The sequence below is a fragment of the Mustela erminea genome, chromosome 6, assembly GCF_009829155.1.
Source record: "Mustela erminea isolate mMusErm1 chromosome 6, mMusErm1.Pri, whole genome shotgun sequence".
In the NCBI taxonomy this organism is placed as follows: Eukaryota; Metazoa; Chordata; class Mammalia; order Carnivora; family Mustelidae; genus Mustela; species Mustela erminea.
This window is the reverse complement of record NC_045619.1, coordinates 53,186,523-53,212,879: the sequence shown is the minus strand read 5'-3', so window position 1 is coordinate 53,212,879 and position 26,357 is coordinate 53,186,523. Positions and strand designations below refer to the sequence as shown.

The window sequence follows — 26,357 nt, the reverse complement described above, 5'->3', positions numbered from 1 at the left end:
GAGGATAGATCTCTTAGATGGCTTCTATGTTTCCTCTCTTCTTTCAAGGAGGATGCGCTGGGTTTTAGCCCTCCTTATTTGGGGAGCATAGTGAAGTCCTCCAGATACAAGCAACAGTTAAAACATCTGGATCTTTTCTGGTCCTTAAGTCTCCATGCAAGTAAGCAGGTCATCAGATAGCTCCAAAAAAGATGCTTTGCTACAACAGATGGCAAATTGGTCGTGGCTGGAATAACAGAACGCTGACTATCCTGCACTTCTGCTAAGTTTAGAATATGCAAACCTAGGAGCAGGAACAGGCAACATCATGCCTCTCAAATCCATTAAAGCACTGCAGATCCTCCAACACTTCCTACTTTTCCTCTGCTAGAAGGCAAAGGGTTATATATCCACGCACACTCCCTTAGTTGTTTTATTTCTGTAGGAAGCATTTCCAAGACTCATTCTATAGGGAATAAAGACAACTGGAGTAGGCCCATGGATCAAAAGCAACCCACGGATGCATTTCATTTAGTTCACACTGAGTTATGGGCTCTGTTCTGAAAAAGAAATCAAAGCTAACTTAGGAGAGTCACATGTTCTCCTTGGGTTTGGCGTCTAATACTAAGGCATTTCGCCAGTTTGGGAAAGTTAATAACCTTGTTTTCATGGGTGCTTTGGTGTATAGGAACCTGGTCTCTTCTTTGTCAGTGGTACTGCTATTTCTGCTTCTTTCACAGATGTCTGATTTTTTCTTCCTTTTTTTGCAAAATCTGTACCTCACTCCAAACTCACAAGTGAGATTTTGACCGTTTTCAACCTTGACTACATATGGAATCATATATAAAGGAAATTTTTAAAATTCTAATGTTCAGGACATAACCCAAATGAAAATTGAAATTCCTCACATAAAGTTCACACATCACTTTTTTTTTCCTCTTAAAATAACGTGTAATTGACATATTAGTTTCAGGTGCACAACAGAATGATTCAGTATTTGTTTTTTGTTTTTTTAAGATTTTATTTATTTATTTGTCAGAGAAAGAAAGAGTACACACAAGCAGGCAGAGTGGCAGGCAGAGGCAGCGAGAGAAGCAGGCTTCCTCCTGCTGCACAAGGAGCCCAATGTGGGACTCAATCCAAGGATCCCGGGATCATGACCTGAGCCAAAGGCAGCGGCTTAACCACCTGAGCCACCCAGGCATTCCTCAGTATTTGTATATATCTTAGAAAACCGTCGTCACAATAAGTCTAGTTAACATTATTACCATATATAGTACCAGAAATTATTTTTCTTGTGAGGAAAACTTTTCAGATTAACTATCTTAGCCACTTTTAAATATGCAATACAGTATTATCACTGTAATCACCACTCTAGGCATTACATCCCTATGACATATTTATTCTTTTTTCTTTCTTGTCTTTTTTTCTCACTTTACTGATAGGAGTGGGATTGATTGAAGGATTTTTTTTTTGGCAATAACTTTATTTATTGTTATTTATCTTTAAACTTATTTTTATTTCAGTTTATCTTTTATTGGAGCATAATTAACACACACTGTTACATTTCGGGTGTACAACAGTAATTTGACAAGTCTAAGCATTATACTGTGATCACCACCAGTGTAGCCACCATCTGTCACCATACAACACTATTACAATACTACATTCCCTATAATGTGCCTTTCATCCCTGGGACTTACTCATTCCATAACCAGAAGCCGGTATCTTTCACTCCCTTTCACCCATTTTGCCCATCCCACAACCCCTTTCTCTCTGGCAGCATAAGTTTGTTCTCTGTACTTACAGGTATGTTTCTGGATTTCATCTTTTTGTTTTGTTCTTTAGATTCCACATATAAGTGGAAATCGCATGCTACTTGTCTTTCCTTTTTTTACTTATTTTTCTTATTTTTTTACTTATTTTTTTTACTTATTTTTTTACTTATTTTTTATTTTACTTATTTCTTATTTTTTTACTTATTTTACTCCTTTTTCTTACTTATTTCACTTAGCGTAATGCCTGTTAAGTCTATCCATGTTGCTGCAAATGGCATATCTTCTTTATCCGTTCATCTATCAATGGACACAGGCTGCTTCCATGTAAATGTAAATAATGCTGAAATATGTAAATAATATGTAAATAATGCTGCAATAAGCATAGGGGTGCATATATCTTTTCAGATTACTGATTTTGTTTTCTTTTTGTAAATACCAAATTACTGAATCATAGGGCATTTTCATTTTTAATTCCTTGAGGAACCTCCATGCTGTTTTGCACAAATTTATATTCCCACCAACAGCGCAGAAGTGTTCCTGTTTCCCCACATCCTTTTTCTAATGGTCTCCAAAAGATTTCAATGTCCAGTCAAGGCTGAAAACAACTAACCCAGAATAATTAGATAATTAAGAGAGCTATACATTACCGAAAAAAGGCAAACAATATCATTCCATCTAAAATTAAATATTTCTTACAGCTGGGGTACCTGGGTGGCTCAGATGGTTAAGCAACTGCCTTTGGCCCAGGTCATGATCTCAGGGTCCTGAGATCGAGCTCCAAGTCAGACTCCTGGCTCAGTGAGGAGTCTGCTTCTTCCTCTCCCCCTGCCCCTACCCCTACTTGTGCTATCTGTCTCTCTCTTTCAAATGAAAAAAATTTTTAAAATTTAAAAAAATTTCACACACTTTATAAAGTGTTTATGTCTGGATAGATAGATAGAGATATCATATATCATTAACCTTAAAAATCTCTATGCACATACATACATACATACACACGGAAGCGCGCGCACACACACACACAAATCGATACAAATATATCACAGGACTAATAATTCTTTCCCACTACCCAAGGTCTAGCCAATCTGCAAAATAAAACTTTTTTCCCTTCAAAAGTATACAAAGAAGTACATTTTTCTACTTCACATGCTTACCATTACAGAAAGAGTTTACTTACATGATTGGTAAGCCTTTATCATTCTCTGTATTTTCCTTCCTCACCCACATGGCATTATCTTTCTCTGAGCCTGTTGTCAATAAAATGCTCCTCTAAATTGAAAAGGACTCCATCTCAAATGAATAAATTATTATATGCTACTGTCCATCACTCACCCACACATACATTTTGGAATATGACAGGAAGTATACAAAGGAGGGATATTAATGAGGTTCTGCAAAGGAAATGAGGCAACCAAAAGAAAGGGGTGACACAGTGGAAGGAGAGGAGAAGTTGGATTACTTTTGATTATTTTGAGTCTGAGGTATTGGAAGGCAGTTGGAATTTAGAACTTTTACTCCAGAAAATATGCCAAGATTGAGGATTCCACTTGGAATCCATGCATAGAATCATGATTAATAAAATTAGGGATAAGACACATTTCAAATGTATACTATTTAACTAGTTAGATCTGGTATCCATCAATAATGATAACACCACATATTTTAAAGATTTTATTTATTTATTTGACAGAGAGAAAGCACAAGCAGGCAGAGAGGCAGGCAGAGAGAGAGAGGAGGAAGCAGGCTCCCTGCTGAGCAGAGAGTCCAATGCAGGATCAATCCCACGAACCTGGGATCATGACCTGAGCTGAAGGCAAAGCCACCCAGGCACCCCAACACCACATATTTTAATCACTAATGCTTAAGTGAACTCAATATTTAAAATTGAACTCAATATATAAAAAGTTATAGACTGGAAAAGTTGTCACCACATTTGAGAATATCATTTTAAGCTGTCATATACATCTGATGAATATTAGATGAATCTAGGGTACTTAGCTGAACAGTTCTACCTTGTTTCTGGACATATTTTATTTCTATTATGTAATGACACATATTGCAAGCCACCACTATTTTTAATATCCCACTATTTAACTAATCCACATGTTGACTGTCTATATGTATGTCCTTCCGGCTGAAGGAGCCCTACCTGCAAGAATCATGACACTCAATCAAAGTTAAATTGCAACAAAGTTAGATATTACTTCAGAACTCATTCCTTGGTTACTTACTTTGGACATAGAGAGGAGACAGATATTATTAATATTAAATGTGGATATCCCAAGGATTTATCACCTAACTTATAGTAGATTCTCTACATGCTAGTATTTTTTTAATTTTATATGATTAAACTCTCAATAGTATTTTTCATATGAATAGAAGTCTACTTTTTAGTCAAAAATCATTGCTCTCATTTTGGAAAAATGTTAAGAGTACAGTAATAAAATTCAACATAACATTAACTGTTTTGGTAACCCAACATACAATTATCAAGTATCTGTTGTGTTTCAGGCATAGATTGAGTGATGAATATAACAAATAAGAATAATAACATGTGATTCTCACTCTTAAAATCTAGAAAGCATTATCACATCACAGTGTGGGCTTTGGACTGTTTGATAGGAGTTCAAATCCTCACTCTGAAAATGTACTGTTCATGCAACTATTTGCATATAACCTCTCAAAGTCAGTTTTTCATGTAAAAAATACAGACCAACATATAAAGTGTTAGACAACCCGGGAAAGAGAGAGTGTCTCAGCCATCTTGAGAGGCAGAGGTCCTCCCATAGTCACTCCATGTCAGAAGCCTTGTGGGTTAGCCATTATACTGAGGGAACCCTCAATGCCAGAAAACCAAGGTCTGTTCTCCAGCTATTTGATTAACATAGATAAAATTCCTTGGATCCAAGGGAGTGAGGATGATTACAGTTTAAATAATTCTACGCAATGTATTTGGGTGAGTGTTGAGGGAATCAGCTCCTTCATGCACAGAATTCCAATTAATCTACTGGTTATAATAATGCCTCCTGTATTTTTTATATCTGATATTTCTGAGCTCTGTATCTTATGAGGTTTTGCAGGTGGTTGGTCCCTCCTCAGGTATTTCCCTCTGCTTATTCTTGACTTCACTTCCTTCTGCTTTGTTTCATCCATGATTATATCTCTATCTTTCAGAAATTGGCTGATTTTTTTTTCCTTAGCTGCCAGAACTCACTTCTTTTTCATTATTGTTTGAGGCTTTTAAATTTTTATTCCTTTAATATAATTTTAATGGAGGTTTAGAAGAACTAGGAGATTGAAATCTATGTTTTCTATATTGTGCTCAAAAGGAAAATTCTATGAACATTTTTTAAACATAAGATTTACTTTTTTTTAATGACACAACCTTGAGTTATTTTGACCGAGAGTTTATTTCTGCCTCTTAAACATAATTTTCCAGTTTGGAAATTCTCTGCAGAATCCATGCTTTAACTCAGTTTGATGCTAATATCATAAAGCACATGAGAGAATAAGAGGTTTAAGGGAATTTTTATTTAGGTGTTAAAAAAAAAGTATTAGCTAGGTAAATGCAATGTATTTCAAGATAAGAAGTCTATCAATTATTTCTATCATCTCCATAATAAAATCTCTTTTTCTTTATCCTCCTTCCAAATTGCTATTCCACGTTGGAGAAAATGTTGAAAGATCAGAGCTCTGCCAGAGAATATATGTCTGAACTAAAACAGGAAGTGGTTTATAGAAGGGAAAAAAGGGTTATGATATCTTCTGTGGTATTAGAATTATTCTAAAGTTAGAATTATTCCAAACTTAGAAAACTAACCGTAGAGCAAGAAAACTGCTATAAGAATAGTAGTTTTCTTCCATATCATGAAGTGTTCAAAAATCTATTCCTTGATTGGTAAGACTGAGCACATTGTTTTTGTCCTATATTCATAAAGGAAATCCACCAAATTTGAGAGAGCAGAAGAAAATTGTCCATCTCGATTTATTTCACTTACCGGAAGTTTATTTGCAGAACTATGAGACTCCCTTCAGTAGAACGTCATTTTTGGTCTTCTCTCTCTTTTTAAATGTGCAATGGCTGGAGATACAGTCTATGCTGATATTAAAATCGATAGGACTTTTTCTTTAGAAAATTCATCGTCACTTCAGAAATCTGGTGAGTTGGCTTTAGGGGTCCTTTTAAAATTAATATTTTAATTTTAATCTCCTTTATTTCTATCCTGCATTTGTATATGTCTTCAATAGTTAGCAGGCTGGATTCCAAGAAAATTTGATTGAATGCAAGAATAAGAGTGACTGGGTGATGGACATTGGGGAGGGTATGTGCTATGGTGAGTGCTGTAAAATGTGTAAGCCTGATGATTCACAGACATGTACCGCAGGGGCAAATAATACATTATATGTTAATAATTTTTAAGAATAAAATAAGTGTAAGAAAACTAAAACAAATAAAATAAAATAATAAAAATAAAAAAGAATGAGTGAATGTTTTTAATCAGACAAAATTAATTGTAGTTTTATTTTTTTCTTTTCTTTTTCAAGTTTTTTTTTTTTAATTCCAGTTAGTTAACCTACAGTGTAATATTAGTTTCAGGTGTAGAATTTAGTGATTCATCATTTACATATAACACTGTGGATGCAACTAGAGAGTATTATGCTAAATGAAATAAGTCATTCAGAGAAAGACAAATACCATATGATTTCACCCATATATGGAATTTAAAAGACAAAACAAATGAATATAGGAAGAAAAAAAACGGAGAGAAAAACCAAAAAACAGATTCTTAACCGCATAGAACAAACTGAGGGTTCCTGAAAGGAGGGTGAGTAGGGGGATGAGTTGAACTTTGCGTTTGATTTTCATAGCCTTTCTATTCTTTTTATTTCTTACAGTGAACATTTATACAGTGACTTCTATATTTATGACCCCCTTTCTTTACAGTTTCATGTACGTCTGATTAAATCTGTCCTTTGACTATAATATAAATTCTCTTAAACAAAGGAAAAAAGTACTTGGCTATAATTCACATTGTTAATTATCTTTTTGAAATTTGCATAATGTTAGGATAACAATGTTAAACTAAACTAAGAGGACATGAAATGCTGGTATTTTATTTCATGAAGTTTAGAATCAATGAAACTCTGAGTAATAGAATATTTGTGGAATACGAAGAGAAAGGCACATAACTGAGGATAACATTGTACCTTAAACACAAGCCACCGCAAAGGGTGGTAGATTTTCATATTCAGTGCATTTTTTCGTCCTCTAAAGTATTAGGGAAACTTTCGTGTTGCATTTCTGTTCTTTTCTCTAGGGTAAGAATTTGTTATATTATAAAGTTTATATAAAATGTTTACATAATTTAAGTCTCATTGCATTTGTACTGTGTAATGACTATAATGTTTTGCTTTACTGTATTTCCAAATAATGTATTTCTTCTTTTATATTTTTTAATTTGCTGTTACCAAATAAATCTGAGGTGTGGTTTTCTCTGATTGTGAAAACATATTATTCCTTATTTTTAAACATTACCTCTCTGAGCTTGTCCAATAAAAGCTTATCCGCTTTCTTTTCTCCCTAGTCTGGGCGCTTTCATTTTCAATGAGAAGATAGAACTTAATTTTAAAAATAATGTGGACTAGAGTTGCCTTCTTATTCTTCCACCCAGAAAAACTCTCATACGATTAGTCCAATTTCCCAGAAGTTATTTTAGCGTAGTTCAAGGAACAAAACTAGTATTTTCAATTCTGCATTCCAGGGTTTGATTTCCTTTTTGTTTACAGATAGAACTTTACTTCCTTCCTGGTTTAGAGATTTGGGGATAACATTTTTAATGCTATCTGGTCCAGTCTACTAATATTAAAAAGAGAACACCTAAATATATAAAGATTAAGTTACCTACTCACAATGGTGCTTGTGACCAGAAGCCAAATATTTTATTACTTCTTCACTGCATATCCCTAGGGTAGGATAAATAAAACTTCTGTTCTCATGTGTAAATGGAAAGAATTATTTGATACACTGAATTGTCATGTTCTACAGAGCCCTACATATGCTATGACATGGTCTTAGTTTTCCTCTTCTAACTCCCTATGTTTTACTTATTTTGCTCTGGCTGTTGTCCTCTTTCCTCCTTGAAGTTACATATGCCTTACCACTTCAGAGCCTCACATGTGCTGAGACCCTTTCCCTATTCTCTTAATCTTCATATTCATTTGTTCTTTAAGATAAAACAAAGAGATTGTCATGATAAAATTGAGCAGATTACTAGGGAGAAGGTATGATTCCACTGGGAATATCCCAGACGAACATTGAAAAATTCGTGCTTTTCATAAATCTTACTTTGGGGCCTGAAAGAATGACCTAATAACCCTTATGTCAGTGTTCTAATGAAATCTGAAATTTTATTCTGTAAGTTTTTAGGTCCACACACCCAGTTGTTTATATTAAAAACAGATGTAGGGATACAATCCCCTTCTTCTTGCAATTGCCTTGATGGGCACAATTTGCTTTGTTTTACATGAAATGTACATGAAAACAAATGGATATTTTATGCTCTGAGAATTAATAAGCTTCCATGAAAGATATTTTATTCAACAACAGTAGTCATTTGAACATAGAGCAAAGTTCTCTGTAGTAATAGATAAGAATTCAGGTTAATCGGTCTTGATGCTTGACTTTATAGTTGGTTATATTTCAACATCAGTTATTTCATTACTTTCTCAATGTATTGTATATATGTTTGCATATGTCATATATCTAGTGGGTTTGATATACTGCAATTATTTTGGATTAGAGATTGTTGGTTTAACTATCAGCCAAAGCTAATAATTCTTGCTTCTTTTCCTGATTTATTTTTATCTTTCAGTACTCCAAAGACAATGAGATAGTATGGATAGCAAACTAGTCACTGTTTGGGTAGTCAAGAGAGCTGAGGCTTGATCTCAGCTCTCTTTTCAAATAACTGTAATTGTGGAATTGAATATCCACATAAATATGTAGACATTGGACAAGGTAATCCCTAAAAGTACTTTTATTTCAAAATAAAAATGAGTGAAATATATGAAATTACTGTTATGTATCATTATGTAAAGTAGGCATATTACATAAGAGAGAAAATAATGGATTAATCCAAATAGGTGGGTGTTGTCAACAAACTTACAAGAGAATCTGGAGGGTCTCAATCTTATATAAAAACATAGGACTTTTGTAGTAACATGGACGGGACTGGAAGAGATTATGCTGAGTAAAATAAGTCAAGCAGAGAGAGTCAATTATCATATGGTTTCACTTATTTATGGAGCGTAACAAATAGCATGGAGGACATGGGGAGTTAGAGAGGAGAACGGAGTTGGGGGAAATTGAAAGGGGAGGTGAATCATGAGAGACTATGGACTCTGAAAAACAATCTGAGGGGTTTGAAGTGGTGGGCAGGTGGGAGGTTGGGGTACCAGGTGGTGGGTATTATAGAGGGCACGGATTGCATGGAGCACTGGGTGAGGTAAAAAAAATAATGAATACTGTTATGCTGAAAATAAATTAAAAAATTTTTAAAAAGACCTTCTTACCTTCTTACTATAAAAAAATCTGCAGAGAGCAGATCACTGTAAGATTAATGCTGTGAAACACGTATGATGAACCCACAAAGAAAAACTCATATCCATTCACAGTTTTATAAGTCTCCTCTTCACAAACCAGAAAGCCAAATATGTTCTGTGTGTGTATGCACATGAGCAAAAAGAAGCTGGGTCTATGTATTTCAAAGGAAATTAACTTAGAAGCTTGATAACCAAGAAAGTTTATTCAGCTCCCTCTTACCTCTAACTATATAAGGATTTAACTGCTGGTCTTATGATCAAATTCTATCTGTCCAATCTATGCAATATTGTAGATTCTCACCATCATGGAATTTTCCTGAAAGTTGGATGTGCAATGATCATCACCCTATTTGTAGCAGTAATTGTGCTGAGCATTTTGAGTAAGTAATTAATCAAGATTATTCATTTATCCTAAATCATTTTTCTTTAATGACCTGTTGTAATTGTGTTTGCTGTTCAAGTGTTTCCTGAACAATGCAGGACAGCTTCACAGAACATATGAACTTTGAAAAAATTAAGATTAGAGATTTTTTCATAGACCTTCAGCAGGCAATGTCATTATGGATTCATTTCACTGATAAAGGAAAGAGAAGTCAAGAATATGTTAATATTTTGTGATCAAATCGCACAATGCAGGTTGATAATGAGTTATACACAAGCTTCTCTAAAACTACATTCAGATGAAAGGAAATTAAATTATGTCGTATATTTCTATAGAAGTTTATTCATATTAGCTACTCCTGGCCACTATCAATCTTGTATCAATAAGTGAGAAATCTGCCTACAATTAATCAACTAACTTGAGTATTTAAAAATTGTTCTCATGTACTTTGGACATAAGAGCATAATTCAATATTCAGATAGCAAATATTTTAATTATTGAATAAATGTTTGAAGAAAAGTTCTTCACATATATCTATAGAACAAAGGTAATATACAGACTATATATATTCCAAGGAATTCAGGCTTTCAGATGAAATCCTAGAACAGGCCAATGCATACAAATCTTAAGCCCCAGAAAGCTATTTAACCAGTTTAAGATAACCTATTGTCTAATTGCAGCTATAAAATTAGGGCAGAGGGAAGCAAAAATAAAATCTCTTCTATATATTTTTTGTTATGTTAATAGATTTGTTTGTTACCAGCATAGCAGTTTTTTAATAAAATATTTTTGTTACTAATAGATTCATTACTAAAATAGATTTTAAAGATTTAATTGCATAATACACAATATTATGAAATTAGAAGTTACCAAAAGTAAGCTCGGTTAAATGGCCCTCAAAAAAAAAAAAAAAAAAAAGATACCTTCCTCATTGGAGAAAAACTACTCTGGGCTCACTCTACCCTTCTCTATGCAGCATTTACATGCAAAATCCTGAAAGAACCAGAATTATGAACCAAACCAAAACATATAACATCTTCCCTCTGAATCAGGTGAGACTGGACATAATTTAACAATATCTCACTAAACCCAAACTATACAAATGAGGCTTATGGCCACAGCTGGTTATTTTGTGTTCATTAAAATAAATATGAAAACTCCAAGAAAAAAATTAGGTGACTAGCCCTCCTCTCCCAGATCATATTTTATTAATATGTTAATAAAAGTAATAAGAATGCAAAGAAAAGATCAAGCCTTAGAAAAATAGTGTTGTCTCTTCAAGTTTTTAATTATTTAACTTACAATAGAATTTCTACATTATTGAACTTTAGAGAGTCACTAGAACCCAATAGTTTTATGCTTTGTATTTAATTAGGAAAATATGTTTGTTCTTTCATCAGTTATACAGTTGAAATATGCAAGACACAATGCAGTGGAAAATGAATCAAAAGAGAAATTCTGTACTGGTAAAAATAAATCTGAAATAATCACCTCAACAGGTAACATTATTTTATGTTGTCTAATTCCAGAGACATGGACAGTAACATCGGTTTTACCAGAATATATTTGAAGAGAGATTCCTCTACCCTATAGAGGGATGGTTAAGGTCATTGTTTTTTATGGATCCATTACAGTCTATGACAAAAATGTTCAATGATCCAAGGCAAATGAGAAAAATGAGCTTATAAAGAGTTCTAGATTAATGCAAAGGTATTTCATGGAAATGATTGCATTTATCATTTTTATTTCAATTGGGACATACACAAGTGCAGAATGTAGTCAAAATATTTTCATTCTTATTTTTTTTAAGATTTTATTTGTTTATTTGACAGAGAGAGAAACAGCAAGAGAGAGAACACAAGCAGGGGGAGTGGGAGAGGGAGAAGCAGGCTCCTGCTGAGCAGGGAGCCCAATGAGGGGCTCCATTCCGGGACCCTGGGATCATGACCTGAGCCAAAGGCAGACACTTAAAGACTGAGACACCCAGGCACCCTTATTTTCATTCTTAAAGTTTATGACATATTCAGTTTTTTTTAACTAGGTAATGTTATTACATGCAAAATTATTGTAAATGGTAATGTTATGTTAATCTTCCTTTTGCTCTTACATATACGCACACTTTTAAAAGTCAAGAAAACAATTATTCAGCCTTTCTGCATTTTTTGCCAGTGGTTTTATTACACCTTTAAATTTGTTAAAGTCAATCAGAGAAAGACAACGGTCATATGATCTCTCTGATATGAGGAATTTGAGAGGCAGGGCAGAGGGGTTGCAGGGAGAAGGAAGTGAAAAAGTGAAACAAGACGGAACTGGGAAGGGAGACAAACCATAAGAGACTCTTAATCTCAGGAAACAAACTGAGAGTTGCTGGGGTTGGGGGTGTAGGGATAGGGTGGCTGGGCGATGGACATTGGGGAGGGTATTAAAAACATTTGTTAATTTAATTCTTAACTCCATATTGAAAAACTATATATTATTCTTCTTTTGAACATCCAGGTATAATTCTGTTAGAAAGACCTACCTGTCTATAATGTAGTGTACATACAAATTCTAGGAATGCATTAAAACTTTAAATTGGACTTTGATATTTCCAAGTCCCCTTGACCACATTCTGAAAACTATCTGATACACCGTATGTTCTATTTTTTTTTTTAAACTTGTGTGATTCTGAGGGCAAATTTTATGAGACACTATCTCCAGAGAAAAAGCACTGCAGTATACTATTACCTACTACAGGAACAGTAGTAGTGTATTAAATAAAGCTCTAGCTTTAAATTCTGTCAAACCTGTTTTCTTTTTTTTTTTTTTTTTTAAGATTTTATTCTTTATTTTAAGTCACAGAGGGAGAGAGCACAAGCATGGGGAGCGGCAGGCAGAGAGAAAAGCAGGCTTCCCACTGAGAAAGGAACTTGATGCAGGACTCTTCCCAGAACCCTGGGATCCTGAACCTGAGCCAAACGCACACTTAACCAACTGAGTCACCCAAGCGCCCCAAACCTGTTTTCTAATCCTCATCCTATTCTTATAAATGTGTAAGCCACCGCTCCTAGAGTCTTAGATCAATTCATCAGGAAAGAAAAACAATAAAACTTTAAAGTATGTGAAGTAAAACCCGATTGATCTATTCAGCCATCATTCCTAATGCTTTGTTAACCTTCTCTCTATTTTCTTTCTAGAATCTAAACCTAGAATTTAGAAGTACAATAGGCTTATGCTCCTCCATTTCACTTACCATCCCATTTTTGTCTTCATTGTTGTCGACTTGTGCTGAAGGCAATGTTTCCAGGTGTATCCTGCAGCTTACGAGTGCCCTCTCTTCCTGTGTCTAAGCAACGGATTCATTCATGGAGTCTAATTTCAATGATCAGAGTTTTCTCTTTTTAAAAAAAAATATATATATACCTTTAAAAAAGGTATATATTGGGGCACTTGGGTGGCTCAGTGGGTTAAGCCTCTGCCTTCGGCTCAGGTCATGATCTCAGGGTCCTGAGATCGAGTCCCGCATCGGGCTCTCTGCGCAGCATGGAGCCTGCTTCCCTCTCTCTCTCTGCCTGCCTCTCTGCCTACTTGTGATCTCTCTCTCTCTGTGTCAAATAATAAATAAAATCTTTAAAAAAATTAAAATTAAAAAGGTATTTATTTATTTATTTATTTATTTATTTATTTATTTTAGAGAGAGCGAGCAGGGGGAGGATCAGAGGGAGAGAATCAAGTGGAATCACCCAAAGCTGGACCCAGGGCCAGACCCAAGGCCTGATCTCACGAACTTGAGATCACTACCTGAAATGAAACCAGGATTTGGAGGCTTAACCAACTGAGCCACCTAAACTCCCCCAATGATCAGTTTTCAATCCTAAGGACTTCTTCTCAAACAAACTTGTTAGCTTTTGATAGTCTCCTGTTATCTGATCTTTTCTTTCTTTTTTTTTTTTTTTTTACTTACTCTTTTATTTCTTAAAATAATTTAAAACATTATTATTTGTGATACATTTGATTTTGTAAACACCTAAAGTCTTTGGTGACCAAATCTGCTATTTGTACTTCCTGCTGTGTTGTGTGTTTTTTCAAGTATTTGGGATATTTTTATCTTAATTTGATTTCAGTTGATGGAATTGCTAAAAAAATAATCAAAGATATTTTCTTGCAAAGTTTACATTTTCACGTGCAGGGAGACACAAAAGAGCTAATAATGATTGGATGACTTCAGGCACTTTTGAAGACCCTGGACTAATCAGTCACACTGACTCACTCCCTCATGTTTTGGTGAACCCAACATTTGGTCATATGACCCTAGCACTGGTATATAAATCATTAACCTCGAGGGGAATCTTGCCTTATGAACTCATTTATGCAAACATTTCCCCATTCCACCTCTAGCTAAGTGTCTCCCTTTAGCTATTTCCCTTACTTCTTACATGCTAAGCAACACTTTAATCTAATTCTTTTAGGATCTAATTATCTCTAGCAAAAGGTATCTTCAAAAGAGCATTTTTTCAATGGTGTGCCCTAACATTTGTATGTATTAAGGTTCTTGAACTAAAAAGATCCAGGTGGGGGCGCCTGGGTGGCTCAGTGGGTTAAAGCCTCTGCCTTTGGCTCAGGTCATGATCCCAGGGTGCTGGGATCAAGCTGCGCATTGGGCTCTCTGCTCAGCAGGGAACCTGCTTCCTCCTCCCTCTCTGCCTGCCTCTCTGCCTAAAATAAATAAAATCTTAATAATAAAATAATAAAATATTATTTATATTTAAAAAATAAAAAATAAAAAGATCCAGGTGGTTAACTGGTAGACTGTAGACTTTTATTCATTTATCTTGCTGCACTTTAGAAAAAAATTTTTTAATATTCTGTGATACAAAAAATGGTTGGAGGGGCACCTTGGTGGCTCAGTGGGTTAGAGCCTCTGCCTTTGGCTCAGGTCATGATCCCAGGGTCCTGAGATTGCCCAGCATTGCATCGGGCTTTCTGCTCAGTAGGGAGCCTGCTTCCCCCTCTCTCTCTGCCTGCCTCTCTGCCTACTTGTGATCTCTGTCTGTCAAATAAATAAATAAAATCTTTTTTAAAAAATGGTTGGGAAGCTCTGCTTCATACTATCTAGTCAAATTATCTACTATCAGAAATATAGAAGTGAAAATATAGTAGTTTCTTATTAAATAAGTTCTTAAAAGTCCCAGTTGCATAGTTGCTGTCTTTAACTATAATCACAGCATATATTTGGCATTATTTCGTGGAAAGATTCGGATTTGGTGTATTCTATGAATCTAAAGAAAAACTGTACAACTGAGATAAGTGTGTGGACTTAATATTGAAAGCAAGAGCAAGGATCCTTTGAATATACATTGCTCACCTTCCACTTTTATTTTTACCTCTATGCTTGCCATTTCTGATGTTGTTCTCTCTCCGATATGAAAGTTTCCACTTAGAAACATTTCCCATCGGTCTGAAGAATTTCCTCTGATATTCACTGTAGTGACTATTTGATAATGGATCCTTTTAGTTTTCTTTTATCTGAAAGTGTCTTAAATTTGCCATGTTTTTAGAAAGATATTTTCATGGAATGTGAAATATTTTATTGATTTTTTTTTTCCTTAAACAATTTTTAAGGTTTTTATTTAAATTCCAGTTTGTCGATGTACAGTGTAATATTAGTTTTGGGTATACAATATAGTGATTCAGTAGTCCCAAACAGCACAGTCCCCTCCTTAATCCCCAACTCCTACGACACTCGTTCCCCACCCACCTCCCCTCAGTTTGCTCTCTCTAGTTAAGAGTCTGTTTCTTAGTTCCCTTCAAAACCTTGAAGACATTTTTCACTATGTTCTGTCCCCCTCAGTACATGATGAGAATGAGGGTTTTTTTCCTTTTAAACAGTCGTATCTTTGTAAATGGCATGCAGTTTTTCTCTGCTTTCAAGATTTTCCTCTATCTTTGGTTTTACGCAGTTTGTTTTATTTTCACATTATGATTTTTCTCATATTTATCCTGCTTAGGGCTGGAAGAGTTTCTTGAAAGTATAAATTTATAAATTTAAATACGTTGGCGAGATTTTAGCTATTTTTAGCTATTTTTTAGCTACTTAGCTTTTTTCCCTTTATTTTCTCTTTCCTCTGGTTCTAAGACTTCAATTTCTTTTTTTTTTTCTTACTTTTTTTAAAGGTCTTATTTCTTTATTTGTCAGAGAGAAAGAGAGCAAAAGCAGGGGGAGCAGCAGGCAGAGGGAGAAGCAGTCAGGCTCCCACTGAGCAAGGAGCAAGGAGCCCGATGCAGGATTAGATTCCAAGACCCTGGGATCATGACCTGACCCAGGGCAGACACTTAACTTCTTCAGTATGTGATATTAGGGATATGGTTCTGAGTTTCTTTTAATTACTTATCCTTGTTCCTTCTAGTTTCTTTCAATTTCTCCACTGCTCACAAATCATGCCCCTCTAAAGACTGGAAGCTACATGGAGGGAAATGTTACTGGATTGCTGAAGATAAGAAATCTTGGGATGAAAGCAAAAATGACTGTGCCATGAAAAATTCACATCTCCTGGTGATTCGAGACTTCATTGATATGGTGAGATATCAAACTTAGAGATTATAGCATCTTTCACATTTTCAAAGCAGTCACTGGGCTACATATTTGCAAATTTATTTTTTTGAAGATTATTTATTTATTTATGTGTCAGAGAGAGCCCAAGCAGGGGAAGTGGCAGACAGAGCACACAGAGGGAGAAGCAGGCTCCCTCCTGACCAGGGAACCTGAGGCAGTATTCGATCCCAGGACCCTGGGATCATGACCTGAGCCAAAGGCAGATGCTTAATCTACTGAGTCACCCAGGTGTCCCACACATTTGAAAATTTCTATGAAATAAATTCTAAACTTCATTGCTATTAACTACGCAAATACTGTTTGAATGAATCATTGAACTACAGGATTATTTTAGGCTTTTTTTTTTTTTTTTTTTGGCTATGGATTGAAGGAATTCATTTGGTACTGTACACCTAAGTTCTCCTCCACAAGAGATCCCCACTGCTAACTAGATTCCATTTTAAAATATAAGACAGCAAGTATCTTACCTCATCTTTCATGTTTATTGCAATGTTCCCAAAGGCTGCAGCCAGATATCATGGCAACTAAAATTAAGATGATAACTGAGAGAAAGGAAATACAGAATAGTCCTCACTAACATTTCATTCTCCCTTGAGCAGAGCACTTCGTTAAGTCTGGTTTAATTTAAATGGGAGTTTTATTGCATGAATGTTGGACACAAAACCTTTAATTAATAAGGTCAATGTAGATGTTAATTAGCAAGCATCAAATAAGGATAATCAGCATGAGGATTAGTATATCGGCATAACAAGTTATGTCAAAGGTTCTGGTTCTGAAAACCCAGTGACCAGCAGTGCTGTACTACCCTGGTTGAGTCATAGCCATCTGGGGTGGATAGCACAGCTGTTAAAACTTCCGAAGAGAAAAAAAAAAGTCTCCTGAGTTTGAGAGGAATCCACCACCACAAGAAAAACAAGAGCAGAAGTAAACTATCGTCTCGCTGTAACCAGAGTAACCCCAAATCTCAAACTGTCAGACTGTCTGTCAGATGCAGTTCAAATTGATTCAAATATAAGCCAAATTCAGGATAGATTAAGAGCTGAAAAGAGATCCATTTTCTTCTCCAAGAGGTAATTTTAAGACAAAAAAAGGGAAGCAGATATCAACTGGAAAGCATTTCGTGAGAATGCTCTGAAAGGGATAAATAATAAATCATTTCATGGAGAAATTATGCAATGAAAGATTTCACTCAGAAACCCATCTATTTCCTGCTCACCATCAAAGGGAAGAACGCTGAAATGCAGAAAAGACATGTCTTCTAGGCAATTGATTAACCAGACTAGGGAGACCAGTAAACTGAGGCAACTTTTTAAAAAATTTTTTATTTAAATTCAATTTAGTTAACATTCAGAGCCCGGCTAGCTCAGTCGGTAGAGCATGAGACTCTTAGTTAACATAGAGTATATTATTAGTTTCAGGGATAGAATTTAGTGATTCACCAGCTGTGTATAACACCCAGTGCTCATTACATCATGTCCCCTCCTTAATGTCCATCATCCAGTTACCCCATCTTCCCACCCAGCTCCCCTCTAGCAACCCTCAGTTTGTTTAGAAACTTTGTTCTTCCTGTTCAGATTACCTCTCTCACATTATTCCTAAGCAAATGAATGGGTCAGATATAATTGCTCTCTTTCATGGATAAATAAAGAATCTGAATGGAATCAGCATAGGATTTATGCATACATATTTCTTTTCCAAAAAAGACATGTAAAAGTCAGATTACAATATATATTAGAGTTGGTGGGAATACAAGTTGGTGCAGCCTCTTTGGAGAACAGTGTGGAGATTCCTTAAGAAATTAAAAATAGAGATTCCCTATGACCCTGCCATTGCACTACTGGGTATTTACCCCAAAGATACAGATGTCGTGAAAAGAAGGGCCATCTGTACCCCAATGTTTATAGCAGCAAGGGCCTTAGTCGCCAAACTGTGGAGAGAATCAAGATGCCCTTCAACGGACGAATGGATAAAGAAGATGTGGTCCATACACACTATGGAGTATTATGCCTCCATCAGAAAGGATGAATACCCAACTTTTGTAGCAACATGGACGGGACTGGAAGAGATTATGCTGAGTGAAATAAGTCAAGCAGAGAGAGTCAATTATCATATGGTTTCACTTATTTGTGGAGCATAACAAATAACATGGAGAACATAGGGAGATAGAGAGGAGAAGGGAGTTGGGGGAAACTGGAAGAGGAGGTGAACCATGAGAGGCTATGGACTCTGAAAAACAACCTGAGGGTTTTGAAGGGGCAGGGGGTGGGAGGCTGGTGGAGCCAGGTGGTGGGTATTAAAGAGGGTACATATTGCATGGAGCACTGGGTGTGGTGCAAAAACAATGAATTCTGTTCCACTGAAAAGAAATAAAAATAAATAAATTAATTAATATAATATAATATAATATATATTATATAAATATATTATATAATTAATATAATATATAATTATATAATATATATTATATATTATATATATTTTATATATATATTAGAAAAAATAATTTTTCCAAAAACGAGAAAATAATTTTCTAGCAAATACTTTTCCAGCTCTCAAATAAGTGAAGAATAAAATGAAACAAAGAGAATTATTAGTCCATCTAGAATTCCCTTGTGCCATCATACGGCAAAAAAAAAAAAAAAAGAAAGAAAGAAAAGTAGAAAGAGGAGGGAAAAGGGAGGAAGAAGAAGAGAGTGAGAAAAAGATATAGTTAAACAAAAAAAAAACAGGAAAAGAAAGGAGGTTTACAGCTTTCAGGAAGGATGCAAAGATCTTGAAATGTTACTACAATTTTTAAATGAGAAAGAGTCGATTAACTTTAAATTGCCAGCTTGTTTCAAATTCATTGGAAAGTTAAGCTTGCAGAGCCAAAACCTCTGCTGAAACAGGTACCTGTGGGAGAGAAGACATGTCCTCACTTACTTGGAACACACAAATCAGACACCAGACATCAGAAAGGGGAGTTCTGTCAGAGTAATTGAAAAATGGGTTAAGTCTGAGTGCAAGTGGGCAAAAACAATGTGAATGAAGCTCCTGGGCTTGGCAGAAACTGGGGGATTCTACAACCCCTTGAAGGCTATTTTTTTCTGTAAATGCCACTGGTTCTCAAGATTAGAAAGAACCATAAGAATGTGTCCTTCGCGGTCCCAGCCCCGGAGGAGAAGAAAACAGCAATGTTGAAGTGGCAAGGAATTCCGCCAAGATCCTTGTCCCCAGTTCCCTTGGGGAACTGGTGCGAAACACCGCTGCACGTGCGAAAGAGGATGGGGAGGGGCGAGAATACTGGATGGGATCACAGTTACAGGCAGGGTAGGGGTGGCAGAAGGGAGAAAGCCACACAGAAGACACAGGGATGAGTGACTGCCTAAGACTGAGGCATATTCAGAACAAGCAAAACCACTGCGTCCACTGCCTCTAACTGCCACGCTAACAGATTTCAAACAGGAAGTCAAGAAGAACACTGCTGGGAGAGGGGCAGGGGAGGAGGAAGAACATGCAGAGAGATCTCTGAGGCATGGTGCAAAGGGAAACTGAAATGCTCCGGTCAAGCAGACATTTCTCTGGCAAACAAACACAAACCAGAAAGCATGAGACATTACAGGAATTGGAAACCTGTGGCTCATTGAGGATAGCAATAATTCGCACACTCACCCCGTAATGATAAACTTAAACCCCACATTGAAGACGCAGGAGAAGGAACTCTGTGTTCATTTCTATCCACGAAACCATTTAACTCAGTCGCCACATGCTAGATTAGACAGCTTTCAATAATCAAGTACGAGGTATAAAAAGAAGAAGGAGGAGGGGGAGGCAGGTAGGGGAGGAAAAGAAGGAGAAGAAGAAGAGGAGAAGGAAGAAGAAACAAGACCTTCCCGAGAACAAGGAGAACTATTGCACAATGATAAAAGGGTTGTATGAGTTTGCTAGGGCTGCCATAACAGAGTACCACAAATTTAATGACTTAGGCAATAAAGATTAATTTCTCTAGGTTCTGAAGGTTGCAAGTCCAAGATCAAGATATTGGCAGGTTTCATTTCTCATGATGACTCTCTCCTTGGCTTTCAGATGGCCACCTTTCTACTGTGTCCTCACATGGTCTTTCCTCTGTGTATGTGCATCTGTGTCTCTCTGTGTGTCCAAATTTTTCTTATAAGGCCACCAATCAGACTTAATTAAGACCCACTCTAATAGCCCTACTTTAGCTTCATGACCTCGTTAAAGGCTGTGACTTCAAATGCAGTCATATTTTGAGGTACTGGGGTTAAGACTGCAACATAGGAATTTTAGAGAGACACAATTCAGTCCATAATATTAACCCGCTCTGTCCCCTGAATCTCATAGCAGGGGTCAATTATATATGTATATGCAGAAAGGTTAACACCAATAGAACTAAAAAAGGAAATGGAGAAATTCACAATTACAGTTGGAGTTGTCAACACTCCTTTTTGAGTAACTGAAAAAACAAGTCTCATAAATAAATGAATAAATAACCTAAACAATGCTTTCAACCAATTCGACCTAATTAATCTTTTTAAAAATTATTCTTATTAACATATAATGTATTATTTGCCCCAGAAGTACAGGTCTGTGAATCACTGGGTTTACACATTTCATGGCACTCACCATAGCACTTACCCTCTCCAATGTCCATAACCCAACCACCCTCTTCCTGCCCACCCCCACAATGCTGTTTGTTTCCTGAGATTAAGAGTCTCTTATGGTTTGTCTCCCTCCCCAGTCCCATCTTGTTTCATTTTTTCCCTCCCTTCCCTCCACGACCCCCTGCCCTGCTTCTCAAATTCCTCATGTCAGAGAGATCATATGATAATTGTCTTTCTCTGATTGACTTATTTCGCTTAGCATAATACCCTCCAGTTCCATCCATGTTGTTGCAAATGGCAAGATTTCATTTCTTTTGAAGGTTCCATAGTATTCCACATCTTCTTTGTCCATTCATCTGTTGATGGACATCTAGGTTCTTTCCATAGTTTGGCTATTGTAGACATTGTTCCTATAATTCGGTGCACGTGCCCCTTCGGATAACTACATTTGTATCTTTAGGGTAAACACCCAGTAGTGCAATTGCTGGGTCATAAGGTAGCTCTATTTTCAACTTTTTGAGGAACATCCATGCTGTTTTCCAGAGTGGCTGCACCAGCTTGCATTCCCACCAGCAGTGTAGGAGGGCTCCCTTTCTCAGCATCCCTGCCAACATCCTTGACCTAATTAATCTTATAGAAAACTATATCCAATAAAAGCAGATTGCACTTTTTTTTCAATACATCTAGAACTTTCATGAAGACAGACCATATTTGGAGACCCAGTAAACTTTAAAAAAATCACAAATACAGATATTATACAAAACATGTGTCAGACCATAACAAAGTTAAACTGGAAATTAGAAATGAGGTAGTATTTGGAAAATTCCCAAATATTTAAAAATAAATCAACACACTTCTAAATAATGTATGGATCAAAGAAGTAGTGATCAGAGGAAAATTTTTAAATTATATGATGAATTGAATGAAAACAGCATTTTAACATCAAAAGTCACAGGTTTCAGCTTAAGCAGAGCTTAGAAGGAAATTTATAGCATTGAGTGCTTACATTTGAGAAGAAGATAATGTAGAATCAATCATCTAAACTTCTCTTTAAAAAAAAAAAGGCTAGAAAAAGAGAAAACTAGACCCAAAGCAAGCAGAAGAATGGAAAATGTAAATGCAAGTCTTACTATAAAGCAAAATTAATTAATATAGTATAAAATTGGCAGAAGAGAGATATGCAGATCAGGGAAACTGAACAGAGACACTAGAAACAGGCCTACCAAATTTTAGTCAACTGAATTTTTGGCCATAATGCAAAGATAGTTCAATGGAATAACACTATTCTCTCTCTCGTATGCCAATGACTATTTATGTTCCTACAAACACTTATGACATTTGGCATATGAGTTTGGCTGCAGGTGGGGGAGAACCAAAATCACTGGATCTTAAACAAGGTAATTGTGTACTTTGTTTATTGAATCTAAAACACTTTTAATTATAAGAGGTAACATTAGTACACTTAAAAGCATTAGCACAATTAAAAAGCAAAAACAAAGCTCCCAATTAAACTGCTACAAGCTATAGGCTGATGTTTCCAATTTCAAAGTGTTAAAATAGGAGGGAAATCTGTCTATTCGTATATGCAATAGGTCATGTCAACCACATTGTAGTCCGTACAGCTATGGATTTCTGGGCTCAACAGTAGGGTGTTCTCTGTGTCTACCTATTTCCGGTTGATTTACACAATATCCACGGCTAGCCATCAGAAAAGAGGAAAATGATGAATGGAAGGATAGAGCCCTAGAATTTAAATGTGCGATTAGAATTTCAGTATCTGGCTAATTCACTAGCCAGAAATTAGGTCAGTCACATTGTCACACTTAGCCAAAAGGGAGCCTTAGAAACATAGCCTTCATTACATCTGGCCATATATATGGCTCAGGGGTTATAGTCCTATAGAATAAGAGATATTTATGGGGCACCTGGGTGGCTCAGTGGATTAAAGCCTCTGCCTTCAGCTCAGGTCATGATCCCAAAGTCCTGGGATCGAGCCCCACATTGGGCTCTCTGCTCAGCGAGGAGCCTGCTTCCTCCTCTCTCTCTGCCTGTCTCTCTGCCTACTTGTGATTTGTCAAATAAATAAATAAAATCTTAAAAAAAAAAGAATGTTTAAAAAAAAAGAATAAGAGATATTCAGAAACTATGAATAGTATGTCTCACACCAGCTCAAACATTGCTTGCTTTCTTTAATTTTCCCTGTACATTCCTCTCCTTCTATATATTATTTCATACTCGTATTTAACAATAACCACTAACATTTATGTAATGAGAATTTATTATGTGCTAGGCAGTATATCATAATATTATTTAATAGCAAAACAATGGTAACTCTTTGGGATAGGTACTATAGTAATCTGAGTTGCAGAGATTGGGGAAAACAAGTAAAAAAATCTAATAACTGCAGAGACGCATGGTAGTAAACAGTAGAGGCAGGACACGAATTTGGAAGTTTGACTTCACAGCCTTAGTATCTCCTGCAACCATACATAATTCCACCTTATTGTTGCCACATTGCATGGCAGTAGTTTGTCCCTCTGCTCTGATCTGTTAGAAAAATGTGAAGTAGGCGCACCTGGGTGGCTCAGTCGGTTAAGTGTCTGACTTCAGCTAGGTCATGATCCCAGGGTCCTGGGATCCAGCCCCATTTCTCCCTCTCCTTCTCCCTCTCCCCTCAACTCATTTTCTCTCTCAAATAAATAAAATCCTTTTTGAAAAAAAAAAAAAAGAAAGAAAGAAAAATGTGAAATATGTCTTACCTGTCCCTTTCCTGCTTCTAACACAGGGCCAAACACATAGGAGCTTCTCTAAAGATATATAGTTTTTTGTATCTGTAAGGATTAGTCAGTTGTTTCATGTAACATTTCCGATTCTCTTTAGAGTTTCCTGTGGCGGTACCTCAATACCTCAGTGTTTTACTGGATCGGCCTATCTATTCCACCTGGAAGGCAGTCATGGACCTGGGTAGACAACAAACCTTTTGACTCCCATTTGTGAGTTTATTGTTTTTTAGCTTTCTTGCAGTCTGAATCCCATATTGTGTGGCAAGAAAGAGTCCTCTGATGTTGTTAGAAACAAGTATAAATTTCCTGACTGACTCATGACCTGATAAATACGTGTATAAAATGGTCTAGTTGGAAAGTTGAGAAACAAAAGAAATCTCTCTCGACCCACTCAGATTTAGGTGTGAAATAGGGCTTGCCAATGGTGCCTTTTTATTTTATCACCTTATTCAAGAGGTAAATGGAAAAGTATAAAATATCTTATAAGAGCACAAGTTTAGTTTACAAAAATATAAATTTACAAAATATAAATTTATGCTCATTTCAATAATTTCTAAATAAGCAAACCAGAGGTGCCCTTTTGGCGACATCCATACTCATCTCTGACTAACCATCGTTAGCTATTAACTTCTCTTGAGAAATAAAACTGAGGGTGGGAAGAATTACTTTACTCATCATACTATGTATTGTTTATGTTGTTTTAATGATCATATTTTGATGTTAAAAATTAGAAAGTATTTTCTGAAGCCTTCTTGAATCTCTGGACATATAATGATGTAAAGATAAGCATTTTCTTTTTTATAGGTTTTCAATAGAAGAAAAACGGATAACCCGGAGCACAAAATGTGCCCAGGTGTCTCGTAGGAGGGTTGCCAACCAAAACTGTGAGCAAAATGACCAGTGGATCTGTCAACTCTAATCCGCACTGCAGAAAATCTGTCTCCATTTCTCTGACTAAAAGACACATGACACTACAGGAAGTTTGATGTCAGACCATATCAGAGTCCGGAGGGCTCTATCTGTGTGCACACGCACACACACATTTGTTCATTCGTGTGGGTATAGTACTATTTCTCAGAGATGGAGGAAGGCTAATAGGGGAAATGAAATGTCATAGAAACTGAGTAGATAGAAGGAATATATTTTTCATCTGCATAATCAATGACCAATGACTCTCTTTGCCTGTAGTCTTCTCTACATCCTGCCTCTACAATATCCTTACATTCTTCCAACTTCAGTGACCACAACGAACAAAGCAATTCCTCTCAAATTTCCATCTCTGGCCCAGTCCTTCCCTAATCACCAGACCCTAGTGCTTATTTAACCTATCAAATCCAAAATCTCAAAGGCATTTCGAACTCAATGTATAAAAATAATTCATTAACTTTCCTCACAAAAGGAAAGACCCTCTAGTCCTTAGCCTCTCAGTCAATGGCACAACATATAAGAAATTATACAACCTATAAACTGGCTGTCCCGTTACCACTCTCTCTCTGGCCCACGCTTCCGGGCTGCTCTCCACTCTACTTCTCACAAAACCAAGTCTTATCACCTGTTTTTTTACTTATCTCTCTCAAATCTGACCTCTTCCCTTCACCGTTTTCACAATCTTAATAACAAAGAATTAAAATATTAAATAACTGCCATAACAGGGTCTTCCTGTTCTACTCCTAACCCATTTCAGTTACTCTCTGCCATGCAACCTAGGTGATACTTAAAAAATACATATACTGACAATTCACACTTTCTTTGGAAAAACGCTTCAACATCTTTCTTAAAATAACACCAAACTCTGTAACACAGCTTAGAAATCCCTCGTTAGGTCTCATCCTTGCTTACTGAGTCAGTGTCTGTCTACACAAAACTTACCCAAACTCCCAACACCACAGCCACATTAGACAAAATTTTAAGAATTCATACAGAATTCCACCAAACTGCATTACAGACATTTTCCCTACATCTTGAATTCTCGTTTCTCTCCTCTCCATTGGGTGAACTCTCAAACATCCTTTGTGTAGAAGCTGAATTTTTAAGAACCCTTTCTTGAGTTCCATAACAAGGTCGAATATCCCAACATTATAGTCCTTTCCCCAATACTTATCACATTTTTGGTCTTACATATATCAATCTTTGAGTGAATATTTAATTAATGTTCTCCACCTGACTATAAATTACATAAGGTTTCCGTATCTGTTTTTGTATTTCTAGTGTCTTTTAAATTGTCTAGCACATAAATAAATCCTCAAAAGACGATTTAGTATATTAAGTATATTAGTATATTACGTTTTCTCTAAACAATCGCAGAAGTAAAATACAGATGTGTGGCTGGGGAGACAGGCTGGAAAAGAAACAGAAACTCCAACAATGGAGAATCAATTGGTAAGTCATTCTGTGCCAGGGAAAAACTGAAGAATTATTCTGCATGGGAGACTGATATTGAAAGAGAATCGTACAAATGCCAAGGAAGTTTATGTGAAGGGTTAAATGCTTCAGAGACAAACTTTATTTGTGATGTTTATGTTCCCCTCTTTATGGTGATCACAAACTTACATGTTTTCTTGCACATCATTATCATAACAACAACAAACCAACTCGTGTATGTTGAGTTGGACAGCTATATAAAATGATGGGTAAAACTTT

General features: G+C 36.1%; 1 protein-coding gene across 1 annotated transcript; it reads left to right on the top strand.

Moving 5' to 3' along the window:
* Nucleotides 1-5,620: 5,620 nt before the first annotated feature.
* LOC116593239 (killer cell lectin-like receptor subfamily B member 1B allele B) lies at nt 5,621-26,357 on the top strand. Its single transcript, XM_032347221.1, has 6 exons — nt 5,621-5,916; nt 9,653-9,739; nt 11,142-11,240; nt 16,128-16,297; nt 23,815-23,927; nt 24,522-26,357. The coding sequence occupies exons 1-6, from the start codon at nt 5,835-5,837 to the stop codon at nt 24,634-24,636; spliced, it is 666 nt and encodes a 221-aa protein (XP_032203112.1). The 5' UTR covers nt 5,621-5,834; the 3' UTR covers nt 24,637-26,357.

Bases quoted from the DNA above. Each gene is read 5' to 3' on its own strand.
- LOC116593239 (XM_032347221.1), top strand. From the start codon at position 5,835: ATGGCTGGAGATACAGTCTATGCTGATATTAAAATCGATAGGACTTTT. The intron at 5,917-9,652 runs GTGAGTTGGCTT...GCAATATTGTAG, and splicing joins ATCGTCACTTCAGAAATCTG to ATTCTCACCATCATGGAATT. The intron at 23,928-24,521 runs GTGAGTTTATTG...TCTTTTTTATAG, and splicing joins AAACCTTTTGACTCCCATTT to GTTTTCAATAGAAGAAAAAC.